The sequence below is a fragment of the Lactuca virosa genome, chromosome 3 (assembly GCF_052849685.1).
Source record: "Lactuca virosa cultivar CGN04683 chromosome 3, Lactuca_virosa_CGN04683_v6, whole genome shotgun sequence".
Classification (NCBI taxonomy): domain Eukaryota; kingdom Viridiplantae; phylum Streptophyta; class Magnoliopsida; order Asterales; family Asteraceae; genus Lactuca; species Lactuca virosa.
In genome coordinates, this window is record NC_136428.1 from 34,719,861 (window position 1) to 34,733,782 (window position 13,922).

The window sequence follows — 13,922 nt, forward strand, 5'->3', positions numbered from 1 at the left end:
GCCACTTTTGTAGCATCCCTTTCATGTGCCCGGAAGTCAGCGATCTCCTGGGGAGTTGCAGTGGTCTCATCAATCTCCTTAAGCTCCTTGTCAAGGACATATTCTTTGTCCTCGTAGCGGGTAATCATCATGATGTTTCTGATCCATTCATTGAAGTTGGATCCATCAAAAGTGACTTTCCCACACAAGTTCATAAGGGTAAAGGAGCCATTAGGATTAGAGCCAGAAGCAACATTGTTTGAAGACATCTGAAAGAAGAGAACAAGATTAGTTTAGATATTAAGAGAGTCCTTAATAAAACACCCAAATGTAATATTAAGGCTAGGATCCAATCACAATATATTATAACTTAGAAGAGGTATGCCGTAATCCAAGCTATAACATATTTGAAAGGTAGGTGAATGACGATTCACCAATTTCCACCATGAAAAACGAAATATAAATATTAGGTTTTTAATTGGTTCTTAGAAATTCCTAGATTCTTTTGAGATTCAATGAACTTTTCAAAGGCATGTTTCAATCTCGAGTGTGCCCTCCAAGTTTTGTGACTGGGATACCGAGGATCACAAAACGAGGTGTGAAGTAACCATGCAAATCACTTGGTACCCTCAAGGTTTATCACTCAATCGATGTGCCGGTAAACCACACACGCTCCACCGATGCTATGGTAAACCTTAAGTCACCCTTTACCTACCTTGTTAAGTCCAAGTTAGTGTGTCGGTTAACCACACACGCTCCACCAATGACTTAAACAAAGTGTAAAGTGTAATTTCATGCACCTTATTCACATTTTCCTAAAGTAACTAAGATTGAGAATTTAATAAAATCATTTAGTTACTTTATAATATTCATCATACTTTTAATGAGAATTTATAAGTCCTTGTCTTACCCGTTCGGCTAACGACCCTCCACCGATCAAGGAAGCGGTGGGTGAGAGTGGACACCCATTAAGTTGCCATTTTATAGACAACAACCTTATACCCCCCTTATAGATCGGCTTCGTGAATGAGGCGTACTAGCGGTAAGACGACTTGTTGTTATACATATATATATATATATATATATATATATATTAATAACTTATAATATTATAAAGTATAAGGGTTGAATTTTAACTTTTAAAATTCTAAGGGTTGGAACTAAAGTTTTAATCAAGACTTTACATGTTCCAAAACTTGAGGGCAAGTTTTGTAAACTTCCAAAACTTTTCATTTCTTATAACTTATGAATTAATTGAGTAATAAAAATGAAGACTCTTCATTTTTATAACTCTTGTGTTCTTTTAATGGCTTTAATAAAAATGAGACTTTTGGTTTTCCATAACTTGAGGACAAGTTATGGACTCCATTAAAACACATTATGATCATGAATTAAACTACCATGAAGGTTACAAACAATTCCTATGATCATCTAATCTTCATAAGTTCAAGAACATAAATATGAACACTTTCAAGAATCAAAAATTACACTTAAAAAAAACTTGTAATTTAACGATTTTTTTTTCAAGCTGTTTGCACACACAAAAAAAAAAACAACAAACAAACCTAGGCTCTGATACCACTGATGGGTTTTGAGCATTCTAACACTTCCTAAGTGTACATGCAACCCTAATAACCTTGGATCTATGTTTGTCTAATAATCATGCAAAGTTGAATTCCAAGGTTATATTCCTATCTAGCATACACGGGGAACATTTTTAACTTGAATGAAAGATAGAATAACTTACCTTGTTGTTGATTATGATCCTTGAAACCTTGTGAGCCTAGCACCCCAAGTGTGATGCCTCAAATGCTTCACACAACACCAAATGCAAATGAGTAAACTTTGAGAGAATCTTACACTTGCAAAATCGGCTCTAGCCCTCTTGTTTCTTATGTGTAGCCGATTTTGGTGGAGAACATGTTGCTTATATAGTGTGTCACATCTAGGGTTACACCATGTAAACCCTAATGTGGCATGACTCTTCATTTCCATGACCCATGGGTTTGTAACTCCCATGGAGCATTTATGGAGCATCCTATGGATGGAACCCAACTTGATAATCCATGGAGCCTCTTAGCCCACTATATAAGATATGGAAGATTTACATAATTTACCCATATATTTAATTAGTTATCTTTTGATCACTTAATTAATTCTAAATTAATTCTTGATCAAACTAATTAAATAATATTATTAATATATTAGAACTTATAATATATTAATAAACCATAAGTGTTATTTCTCTCATTTTAGTTTATCCAATTGCATGGTGTCATGCAACCCAAATGGACCATGCCGGGTCGGGTCAAGTACATACCATAAATAGTTATGGACTTAGACACCTTATCCAACAGGAGATTCATCCAAGATTTCTCCAAGATCGCCGTTCCCTTGACCCGAATGACCAAGACGTCAGTGACATTCCGCTGGGGGCCTGAGCAGCAGGCGGCTTTCGAGACTCTCAGACAGCGGTTGTGCGAGGCACCGATATTGACTCTGCCCCAGGGAGTAGATGACTTCGTGGTGTACTGTTACGCATCGATTACGGGCATGGGTACAGTTCTGATGAAGAGGGGTCATGTGATAGCCTACGCGTCGAGGCAGCTGAAGCCTCACGAGGCTAACTATCCGACGCATGATTTAGAGCTGGGGGTTGTGGTGTTCGCCCTCAAGATTTGGCGGCATTACCTCTACGGGGTCCGTTGTACCATTTACATGGACCACAAGAGTTTTAGGTACCTCATGGATCAGCCGAATCTGAACATGAGGCAACGTCGGTGGTTAGATGTGGTAAAGGATTATGATTGTGAGATCCTTTATCACCCGGGCAAGGCCAATGTGGTGGCCGATGCCGTGAGCCGTAAGGCGGTAGCGGCTCCGATTAGAGATATATGTTTGAGGATGACAGTGATCACTCCACTGTTGGAGCAGATTAGAGAGACGCAGGTCGAGGGCCTGAAGGAAGAGCGCCAGAAGTGTAAGAGGATTGTAGGCCGAGTGGCCTCGTTCGATTATGATAGTCGAGGATTGCCGACCCTGCATGGGAGGGTCTGGGTTCCGTACTGGGGTGGAGTACGGCAGGTTCTAATGGATGAGTCCCATAAGTCGAGGTTCTCCATCCAACCTGGGGCGACGAAGATGTATCAGGATCTTCGCCCTGATTATTGGTGGCCCTGCATGAAGCGGGACGTAGCATGGTATGTGGAGAGGTGCTTGACCTGCAGGAAGGTCAAGGCTGAGCACCAGAGACTACACGACAAGATGCAGCTGTTAGACATTCCCGTGTGGAAATGGGAGGATATCACCATGGATTTCATTACCAAGCTTCCCAGGACCGCACGTGGAGTAGATTCGATATGGGTCATCATGGATCAGCTGACCAAGAGCACTCATTTTATCCTGATCCAGGAGAGCATATCGGCCGAGAAGTTGGCCGAGATATATGTGCATGAGATAGTGGCACGATATGGGGTGCCTGTCTCGGTGGTGTCAGACCGAGATGTCCGTTTCACTTCCAGATTTTGGAAGCGGTTTCACAAGGAGATGGGTACTCGTCTCCACATCAGCACCGCTTTCCACCCCTAGACAGATGGTCAGAGCGAGAAGACGATTCAGACTCTCGAGGACATGCTTCTTGCATGTGTTTTGGATTTCGGTGGCAGTTGGGATACGTATCTTCCGTTAGCGGAATTTTCGTATAATAACAGTTACCACGCTAGCATAGACCGACCTCCCTTTGAGATGCTCTATGGTAGGAAGTGTAGGACCCCAATCTGTTGGGGTGAGGTCGGTTAGAGAGTTATGGGGAGTACTGAACTAGTACTCAAGACTATTGAGAGGATCTAGCAGGTCCGGAGCAGGCTCCAGACTGCTCAGAGTCGGCAAAAGAGCTACGCCGACAAGAGGCATTCAGACTTAGAGTTCCAGGTGGACGACATAGTCCTCCTGAAGGTGTCACCCTGGAAGGGTGTCATTCGGTTCCGGAAACGGGGCAAGTTGGGCCCCAGGTACAACGGTCCGTTTAGGGTTTTGGCCAGGGTGGGTCGGGTTGCTTACCGGTTAGACCTTCCAGCAGAGCTCACCCAGATCCACAACACTTTCCAGGTTTCGCAGTTGCGGAAGTGCCTAGTGGATGATGCAGCAGTGGTACCCTTTGAAGATATTCAGGTTGATGACAGCCTGAACTACATCGAGCGACCTGTAGCTATCCTTGACAGGAAGTCGAATGATTTGAGGAATAAGAGAGTGGAGTTGGTAAAGGTTCAATGGCAGCACCGCAAGGGTTCGGAGTCGACTTGGGATCCCGAGGAGGAGATGAGGGAGCACTACCCAGAGTTGTTTTCAGATGCAGCAGACTTCGAGGACGAAGTCTAAGACAAGTGGGGGAGAATTGTAACGCCTGGTTCCTGGTATGCACTTAATTCATTTATTTATGCATTTTGGAAGGGCTACTCGACGAGTTGGTGGCCCTAACTTGTCGAGTAGAAGGCAGTATATGCGTGGGTTTTAAGTGAGCTACTCGACGAGTCGAAGCCCTGACTCGACGAGTAGGACATGCTGGATGGAACCCTAATCTTTAGGGCTTGCACCCTATTTAAGCATCATATCTGGCCTCCATCCCAGCCTCCATCACCTCCAAACCCTAATCTCGAAACCCTAATCAACCTTGAGTGATCTTGAGCTATTTCTTTGCCATTGTTGTGATTTTAAGCTAGAAGAAGGAAGAAAAGGCTTGGAGTTGCAGAAGGAAGGTTGAAGATCCATAGCTACAGACTCATTTTTGTCTTCATAGAGGTATAAAGCTTATACCTTGGCAGTTATTCACTTATATCTCCTTCTTAGCTTGTATGTTGTCATTTTTGGGCCATTTCCAAGGTCAATACGAGATTTGAACCCTTGGGGATGAAAGGACTTCAGATCTAGGCACTCTTGAGCTTTAGAAGCTCAAAGTTGCCACCTTTATTCAGTTATGACACTATTCTATGACTTAGACCTTCATTTTGGCTTGGATTGGGTGTTTTAGCTTCATAACACCATGCATACACGTAAAGTTAGCAACTTTACGTGTAATGCTAGTCTAAGGAGTCCAGATCTTTGAGTTAAAAGCATTGGAATGGATTAGAATCAACTGAATGGATATGTCACATGGAGGACTCGACGAGTTGTTCTTGGACTCGGCGAGTCGGGTCGTGAACCCTAACTCCTTTTCTAGTTGTGAGTGAAACCATTGAGTTTAGGAGATGACTCAGTGAATTGGACAAGATTAGGACTCGGAAGCTGGAGAACTCGACGAGTCCAAGGAGGGACTCGACAAATTAGAGTCGATATGTCCCGATGTTATGACAGAAAGAACTCGACGAGTCTGGGAAGGGACTCGACGAGTTGACCTAGCTGACCACAGGTTTGAGTTGTTCATGAACTCGCTGAGTTAGGAGATGACTCGACGAGTTGGGGTTGACTGGGAGTTGACCTTGACTTTGACTTTGACCAGGATGTTGACTTTGACCAGGGGTAAAATGGTCATTTTACCCTGAGAAGGATTATCATATTTTGACTAAATATTATTGTGATATTGATAGTCGTTGGAGCAACTATCAGATATTCCTCACCGCGAGTTTTTGCAGACACCTTTGCGAGGTGAGTTTTCTCCAGTAGGAACGGATCTAAGGCACCAAGGCCGACCCATTTAGATAGCAGTAGTTCCGGATTCCGATCTGATGTCGGGGCGGTCCCGAGGAATGCTTGTATGCTTGTATGCTTGATGTCTTTGTGATTCTTGCATGTGTTTGTTATGTTTTATGTGTTCCGGGTTTAGGTTCGATGTCGGGGCAAGCCCGAGGAATGTCTAGTTAATTTGTTATGATAGTATGTTCCGGTCTCCGGTCCGATGTCGGGGCGGTTCCCGAGGAATGTTAGTATGTTTCCGGATCTCGTTTCGATGTCAGGTGGGGCCCGAGGAATGTTTTCATGCTAGGGTTATGTGCTTATGTTATATGTTGTTGATATGTATATTGATGTGTTATAAGCATAACATCATTCCTATGGTGTTAATGCAACTCTAATTGCTTTGATCTAGGTTTTTCTAAGTAAACATACAACATTGAATACCAAAGCAATAAACCCTAATTGACTAGCATACAAATCTGAAATTGACATATGATTAGGGTTAGAATCATTACCTTGATTGTTATGTAGCAATAACAATCACAAACCTCCTTGAACTTGACTTATGAAAGCTTAGTGCCTCAAATGTTGCATCTCTAATGGAGTCACAAACACCACTAGCAACAAGACGACTTAGGATAGGGAGGAGGAGGCACCAAAAACGTCTAGGGTTTCTCTTAGAAGGTTAGCCTCGTTTTTGGGAGCCTTAGGGGTCCTTATATAGTTGACGCTACTAGGGTTTTCATCTTTGAAACCCTAATCCAGCTGCTTAGGCCCTAAGCAGCCCAAAGATCCTTCCAGAAGGCCCCTTTGGACGATTTCTATATGGACTCTCATATAGAATTCGTCCATGCTTCCTTTATGGATCCTAAGCCCAACTCTGTAACTATCTTATAATTATAGTATCAGTCCCCTTTATTTAATTAATCTCTTTTAGCCACAAAATTAATTCTTAATTAATTCTTGACTAATATTAATTAAACAATATGATTTCTCTTTTAATATATTATTCATATAATATATTACTAAATCATAATTAATTCTCTTTCTCCTTAGTTCATCCTATCAGTTGCTATGGTGAAGGAAACCCAAAAGGACCATGCTCATAATCGGGTCAAGTACATACCAAAATAGTTATGGGCTTAGACACCTAATCCAACAGTCTCCCACTTGGATAAGTCTAATAACTATTTTGCATATGGCTTCAGAACCTGATCAGCAATCGTAGCTTTAAAAAGCCGCTGTCAACTCTGATCTTATCAGTAACGCGTCCTTTAGATAAGGGATCATATATTCCTCTATTCTAGATATCGTATGAACTGAGACATGGATTTAATCATACTCTCTGTTCATGTGTTGTTTCCCGATTTTCGATTTATGACGACTAACAACAGACTACAATTGAACACATCAACTTAGTCCCGACTTGGCCAAGCGCTTAGGGGTGTCACTAAATCATCGCGGGGCCCACAAATATCGCTTTTATCCCACATTGGGTAAAAGGAAAGGATAAACTTCGACTCAAATGCTCGTTTGTACTTACTCATGAAATCACACACAACAATATGGTTTATAACACCAAGTTACTGGTGCGTTTACATATTATCAATTTGCAACCGACTTGTAAATTACAACTCACACGTGATATTATCGTCTCACTAATCACTCGTGATAAAATCCATGAAGTGATTCAAGTGAGCGTGGGTTTAATCCAATACTCTAATCTTATTACATGAGCACTCATGAACATTGTAGCAGACTTTTGCTATGTTTAAAACACTTTAGACAATCTACAGTCGGTTTCATGACAATCTTCATTCATACCTACTTCCAAAGTATGATCGATTGTGGAAAGTTTGAATAATCTTATTATTCGGGAAGTCAAAACATGCAAAGTGAAACACAAGAATAATACTAATCCAATATGACCCCAAACTTTTGAGTATAAATAAAACACCTTTATTTAATCACCATATTGATTACTCATTATTCATTGTATAATGTTTCGGATAATCAACCTATTACTTGAATTATAACAACAGTTGTCCCATGCTCCAAGCATGCACACTGTGTTTACTTATGGTCCTTACCTATTGTATTAGTTTAAAATTTGATGTAAATGTTTTTGAAGAGTTTCATAACTTGTCCTCAAGTTATGGAATGTGAAAGTCTCATTCATGAAACATTAAATCCATAAGTTATGGAATTCAAAAAGTCTTGAAGAGTTACAAAACTTGCCCTCAAGTTTTGGAACTTGAAAAGTCTCATATATGAAACTTTAATTCTAAACCCTAGAATTTTAAAAGTTTAAAATTCAACCCTTATACCATTATAATATTAAAAGATTAATACTTACATATATATATATATATATATATATATATATATATATCTATATATATATATATATATATATATATATATATATATATATATAAGACAAGTCAGTCTTACCGTTAGTATGTCTCATTCACGAAGTCGCTCTATAAAATGGTGGTTGAATGGGTGTCCACTCTCACCCATCGCTTCCTTGATTAATGGAGGGTCGTTAGCCGAACGGGTAGGATAGGACATTAATTCTCATTAATAAGTATAATGATATTATAAAGTAACTAAACTTTTATAAATTCCAATCTTAGTTACTTTAGGAAAAATGTGAAAATGATGCTATTCAATGAAATTGCACTTTACACATTGCCAAGTCGTTAGTGGAGTCTCTTGTTCAAGTACAACAAATACAACGTGATTGATCTCCACCTACTCAAACTGAACAACGTCCTTCTGTTCAACAAATTCTTTCAAGACAAGCAACTGCTCAAAGGGAGCAATCAAAACCAAGTTGGTTTATTATCGAGTTCAGAGCTTTTCAGGGGAACATTATCTATTCGCTGGAGTCTCTTGTTCAACTGACCTCCAACATGAGTCAGCGTCTGACCACAATAGAGATGATGTCGTTGAAATCAAACGTATAGTAGGAGCTGGCACTGAATCTGAGGATGATGGGTATCAATCATCTCCATGAAATGATCAACCACCATCTTCTGGTGCTTCTGTAGCTCCTCCAACAGGTGGTCCTTCATCCACCAGTTCCCTCTATTGCCTCTTGATCCTTCTCCATCAAATCCATCCCTCCAAATAATAATCCTATTCCTTCTCCGACTCCATAGAATCAGACTCTTGCACTTACTCTTGTTATACCCCTTCAGTCTGATGATGCCAAAAAGGGGGAGAATTTCACTGAGTCTACTGCCAATGATGACGTTGATGCTGAAATGAATACTGAGGATATTCATGATCAGTTGGATGTAGGTGATGAAGTCTATTGCATGGACTTGTCATTCTTTGATGCAGTGCCATTTCAAATAGTGTTTCCATATTCCCACGCTAACGCTGAGAGTGATAAAATACCTCAAGGGGAGGAGCAGGTTCCTCAAGGGGGGCCTAGTGACATTGAGTCAGATGAAGATGATGTTCCTCTGAGCAAGAAGTGAAAAGCCAAAATTGCTCCTGATGCTGGCCCTTCCAAAAGGAAACGCAAGGATCTTATTATGTCTGAAATGGCAAAGGTATGGGGAGTATCTATTGAAGAAGCTAGGGATTTTGCCAGGAAACACAACATCCAGTCTGCAAATCGGATGTTTCCTAGAAAAGAATCCACGAAAAATCAAGAAAATTTGATTGCTACTGGCACTATGGTTGATCAGATTGAACACCTAAAGAACTTCAACATCGAAATGTCAAAGAAGAAAAAGGCTCAGGAAAGTGCAATAACCAAACTTGAACAGAGCAGATTTGGAGATATGCTAACAAGAAGAAGTGACCCTGATCCAATCATCAAAGTGAAATGCACTAAGCCCAAAACTGAAAGAATGCTTACATTGTATATCACAAGGCGTGTTGAAAAGGGTAAAGCTGCTGGCCAATACACTGAGGTCTTATCTTCACAGGATTTGGTGAAACTTGGGTACAACGAGTGGCTGCAACTTCTAGAGTTGGTCAACAAGAAAAAAGGGAAATATTTTGAGGAACTAAGGCTTGTACTTGAAAGACTAATCACAAAGGTTAAGGATCTTGCCTTAGTGCTCAATACCTCAAATAAAACTTCCTCATCCTCAGTGTCTGCTTCAATGTCGTGGAAGAGAACTTTTAAAGATGTATAGTTTCTACTTCCTTATGGCATAAAGGTCATCAACAACTCTTTGCCAGTGGGTGTTGATCCTATTCAACACGTGTTCATTCATCAACCAGAGAATGACATCTTCTACATGGATGAATCACAACATATGTACTTCCAACACTCCAATGATCTTGCCAAGGCACCCATTGAGCACTTCGTTCATCTAAGAATTGCATGTTTGTGTCACTTGGAACTCGAAAAGAACTATCACTTTTTAATCTCTCTTGAGCTAAACAAAAGGAAGGAAGAACTTGTTATTTCTGATTATTACTGGGTTAAGCTAGAAGCTGAAGAAGATGTTGATGAGTTATATCGTCATTCAGAAGAAGAAGATTTTGGGTTTTGACATCATCAGATTGGGGGAGATCGTAAGGTCGAACCTTAGAATCCGATGAGACAAAACCAAGACACACTGACTTCATTCAACGCCAACGTCTCACCAGCACCAGCGTAAAGATCTGTTCTACGAAGCATTGTTAGTGTGTTATTGTATTACTTTGTATTTATGGTCATACACGAAGTCAATTAGCAAATCCATTATCTTAGGGATATTGGATATTTTATTATTTACGTAGATTAGGTGAGATCACTGGAATGTAGGGATTCTCACAATATTGATTTACTATAAATCCATGTATAAGGGTTCGTATCATTGGTTGATTATCGAACCCTAAGAGCTTTGTGCTTGTTCTCTTGGTGTGAACATTTTCTTAGTGAAAAGACCTTTGTGATATATCTTTGTGTTCTTTTATTTATCTTTATCTGTTAATCGACCACGATCAAGGGAACCTACAATATTGCATTTTCCCATATTCACCTTTAAACTAAAAACAATATACATGGAACTTCATGGCATATGAACTTCAAGTAACATACAACTATACCCTAACGTGGTTTTTGAAGATATGAAGGCGAATTCTTACATATGGATTAAACATCGGGCCAAAAAACACAGTTTAGGGGGTGTGTTCGGTAAAACTAGCATGTAGTTGGTAGCGTTTTGTTAAATGCTACGTGATATAGTTTTTAGATTTGCAACGTTTTGTTTAAACTAAACGCAAAAAGTTTATAGTATCAAACGATGCTTTTGATTCAAAACATAACGTTTTGTCAAAAGCTAGAAGATAGACACTACCAAACACTCCGTACTAAATATGTCATAGATCAGAGAATACAGAGCGTTTCACATTTTCTAGGCCTTTTTGTATAATCCCATGCAATCTTTAATTTGCTAGCAACTTCTCACTTTTAATAAAATAAACTTTCACGTTCAAAACAAATATGAACTTCAAGTCATCATATGTAGAATGATTTTTGGATGAAGAAAACATTAAGCCGTTTATTAATTGGCATTATCAACATATAAAATTAGAGAAATTAAATATCCTTCTATTGTTATTCCTACAAATCATCATACCAAATTAAATGATGACATGTGTCATTTTAGTTAATAAAATATCATTAAATTAGCATTAAATGTGACACGTGTCATCATTTAATTGGATAGGAAGATTTGTAGGAAGAAAAAGTTTGAGGATATTTAATTTCTCATCAAATTAAGCATAGTCATTATGTTCCATACTAAATGACGATCGATCTCTTTATTAACATTTACGAGGATTCCATGTAAACCAATATATGAGGGACATTATGCAACTTCTATTACATGATGCATAAAAAGATAATCATTCACCCTTTTCAATGTACTTGTGATTAATTTTCTGACCCTAAGATTTCCTCTTTCTTGAATTTATATATATACTCCGATTAATTATTCTATATCTACACCAATACAGCCTCCTTATCTTCCTTCAAGCTTTTCAACTTGTTATCAACAAACCGAACATAAAGATCCTTCGTGCTTGAATCGCTCTCCGGCAGCCTCACCCTACCACCTTCCGACATACTTCTTACAAAATTCACCAACTGCCGCCAGTTTTCCGCCTCAAACAACCGCTTGTTCAGTCTCAAAAACGTGAATGCACACAACCCATTTCCTGAGTCTGATCTACTCGTTGTCAGGACTTGCCCATAAGCTCCTCCGTCATATCTTTCCAAAGCATTTTCTCCGGCCAGTCCGATTCCGGCAGCTTTGACTGCCAACTTCACCTGCCGAACTAACCCTTCCGGCGAGCAATTCGCATGTTGTGGCTGCTCATTGTCTCTCATTTCCATACACGTGAAGTTGAAAACAACATCGTACTTCGCCAACATTTTGGCAATAGGCAAATACCCATCTGAATGCCGTGTGTTGTAATATCCAGCGGTTAGCTCGGCGGCATGTGACCTAGTCTTGTAGTGCCAGTGGATTCCGGCAACCTTCCCCGAAAGTTTTGCTCCGGTTCCCCGGAATATCCTGTCAGCGGACCCTAGGATTTTGTCGCCGTGTTCCAGTAGCTTCCCGGAATACCATTCCATGAAGAAACGGCCATAATCGGTGTCCCATGTCCCTTCTCTCCGGAAGAATCCGGTATCCTCCGGGAACTGGTTGTACTGGCCGGAATCATGAGGTCCACTGTTTCCCCAATCTTTCTTTCCGTTCGCATCTGCCGCAGCTTCCAATGACGCTCTCATATACTGTTAATTTCAACACGAAAACATCCGTAAGAAATTACCTTCTAATAAAGGAAAGTTAGGTTTAGGGTTAAGCCCTACGTCTAACAATTACCACAGTTAATTCACCTTATCGTAACATTGGAATTCTCCTATTCCCGGAAATTTCCACGTTCCGTTGCTTTCAGGATAAGATGGATACCTCAGCTCCCCACAAGGACCCATACCCACTTGAATTTCCTGCATATGTAAAATATATATTTTTTAAGGAAAATATCTAAAGATTAAATTAATTTAAAGCGACTCAATAAACTAAGACAATTACCACAATAACATTTCCCAAGTAATTCTTGAACCTTTGTTTGAAACTTCTCATGAAATCGGAATAAACTTGAATGGGTGTTCTTCCCCGGAGCACCGGCAATGAATCACAGCCTAAGGATAAGTACTCGGGGTTTCTACGGCCGGATCTATCAGTATAGACAAGATCGGGATTTCTGCTGATTTCTTCAAGAACCCAAGGAGGTAATGGGATGCTACAATAATGTTCAAAACCAAAGTGTAATTAAGTTTAGTTATTAATTAATTTTGTTGAAATATGTATGAAGTCGTATATAAGTTATTAATTAGTACCTGCAAGAGTCTCCAACATTGCCTCCACACTGATGAAAAGACATAACAGCTTGAAGCTTTAATCCATGCTTTTGCACCATATTCACAAGCTCAACATACCCCTCCCAGTTATACTTCAATGATCCGTCTTTTTCAACCAAACCCCACCAAACATCAACCATGACACCTTCAACACCTGCGTTTTTTAAAGCCATTAAGCTCGCGTTCATTGCCTTTGGTTTGTTCAAGTGTCCACCTAATGTCACCGTGTCAAGAGGGAGCATAACGTAGACTGGGACCTTTGAGTCATTTTGCATCTGGTGACTGCTAGATAAAGCATGAAACTTCTCCTTTTGTGCATCATACATCCCTTCAAAAGATGATATCATCTTTTCACCAGATAATTGAGCATCTTGTATTGAATTTTTTGTTCTCAAACGACGTGTTGTAGGCTTGATTTGTGCAAAACAAATGGTGGTGAAGAAATCTACGTCGAGGGTTTTCAGAGTCTTGATGTCCTTTAAATTTAAGAAAGTAGAAGAACGAAGAGTTAAAGCCATTTTGATTTTTGGGTTTCTTGAAAGAAAATGAAGAAGATTTGTGGGAATGGACGAAGGGTATGAAGGTGTTTTATAAAGTGAAATTTGGGTAGAAAACAATATTTGTGGGGTTGTTTTAATTGGAAAAAAGTGCAGAAATTTTCAAAATTAGTTGGCCTGTATTTTCAAGAGATGCGTATGCAGTTGGTTGATCAATACAATTTCCTTTTATCGTTTTTTTTTTTAAATATCTTCTTATATTTATTAACTATGGGTTGTTTGATAAAATGAAATAATAAATCTGTCGATCCATTGAAATAAACAAAGTTACTGTGTGTCTTGACTAAATGACAGAAGACATCCTTTGAACTGTCATGAAAAGCCACAAGTTATTA

General features: G+C 39.6%; 1 protein-coding gene across 1 annotated transcript; it reads right to left on the reverse strand.

Annotated features, from left to right (window-relative positions):
• Window positions 1-11,392: 11,392 nt before the first annotated feature.
• CT-BMY (chloroplast beta-amylase) lies at window positions 11,393-13,601 on the reverse strand. Its single transcript, XM_079084196.1, has 4 exons — window positions 13,010-13,601; window positions 12,702-12,912; window positions 12,506-12,616; window positions 11,393-12,400 (listed from the first exon to the last, which is right to left on the reverse strand). The coding sequence occupies exons 1-4, from the start codon at window positions 13,546-13,548 to the stop codon at window positions 11,606-11,608; spliced, it is 1,656 nt and encodes a 551-aa protein (XP_078940322.1). The 5' UTR covers window positions 13,549-13,601; the 3' UTR covers window positions 11,393-11,605.
• Between the last annotated feature and the right edge of the window lie 321 nt (window positions 13,602-13,922).

What these genes read in the sequence shown, in the direction of transcription:
- CT-BMY (XM_079084196.1), bottom strand. Translation starts at nt 13,548, where the DNA reads ATGGCTTTAACTCTTCGTTCTTCTACTTTCTTAAATTTAAAGGACATC. An exon ending in AATGTTGGAGACTCTTGCAG is followed by an intron (nt 12,913 to 13,009) that starts GTACTAATTAAT and finishes ACATTATTGTAG; the next exon opens with CATCCCATTACCTCCTTGGG. An exon ending in AATTCCAATGTTACGATAAG is followed by an intron (nt 12,401 to 12,505) that starts GTGAATTAACTG and finishes TGAAATTAACAG; the next exon opens with TATATGAGAGCGTCATTGGA.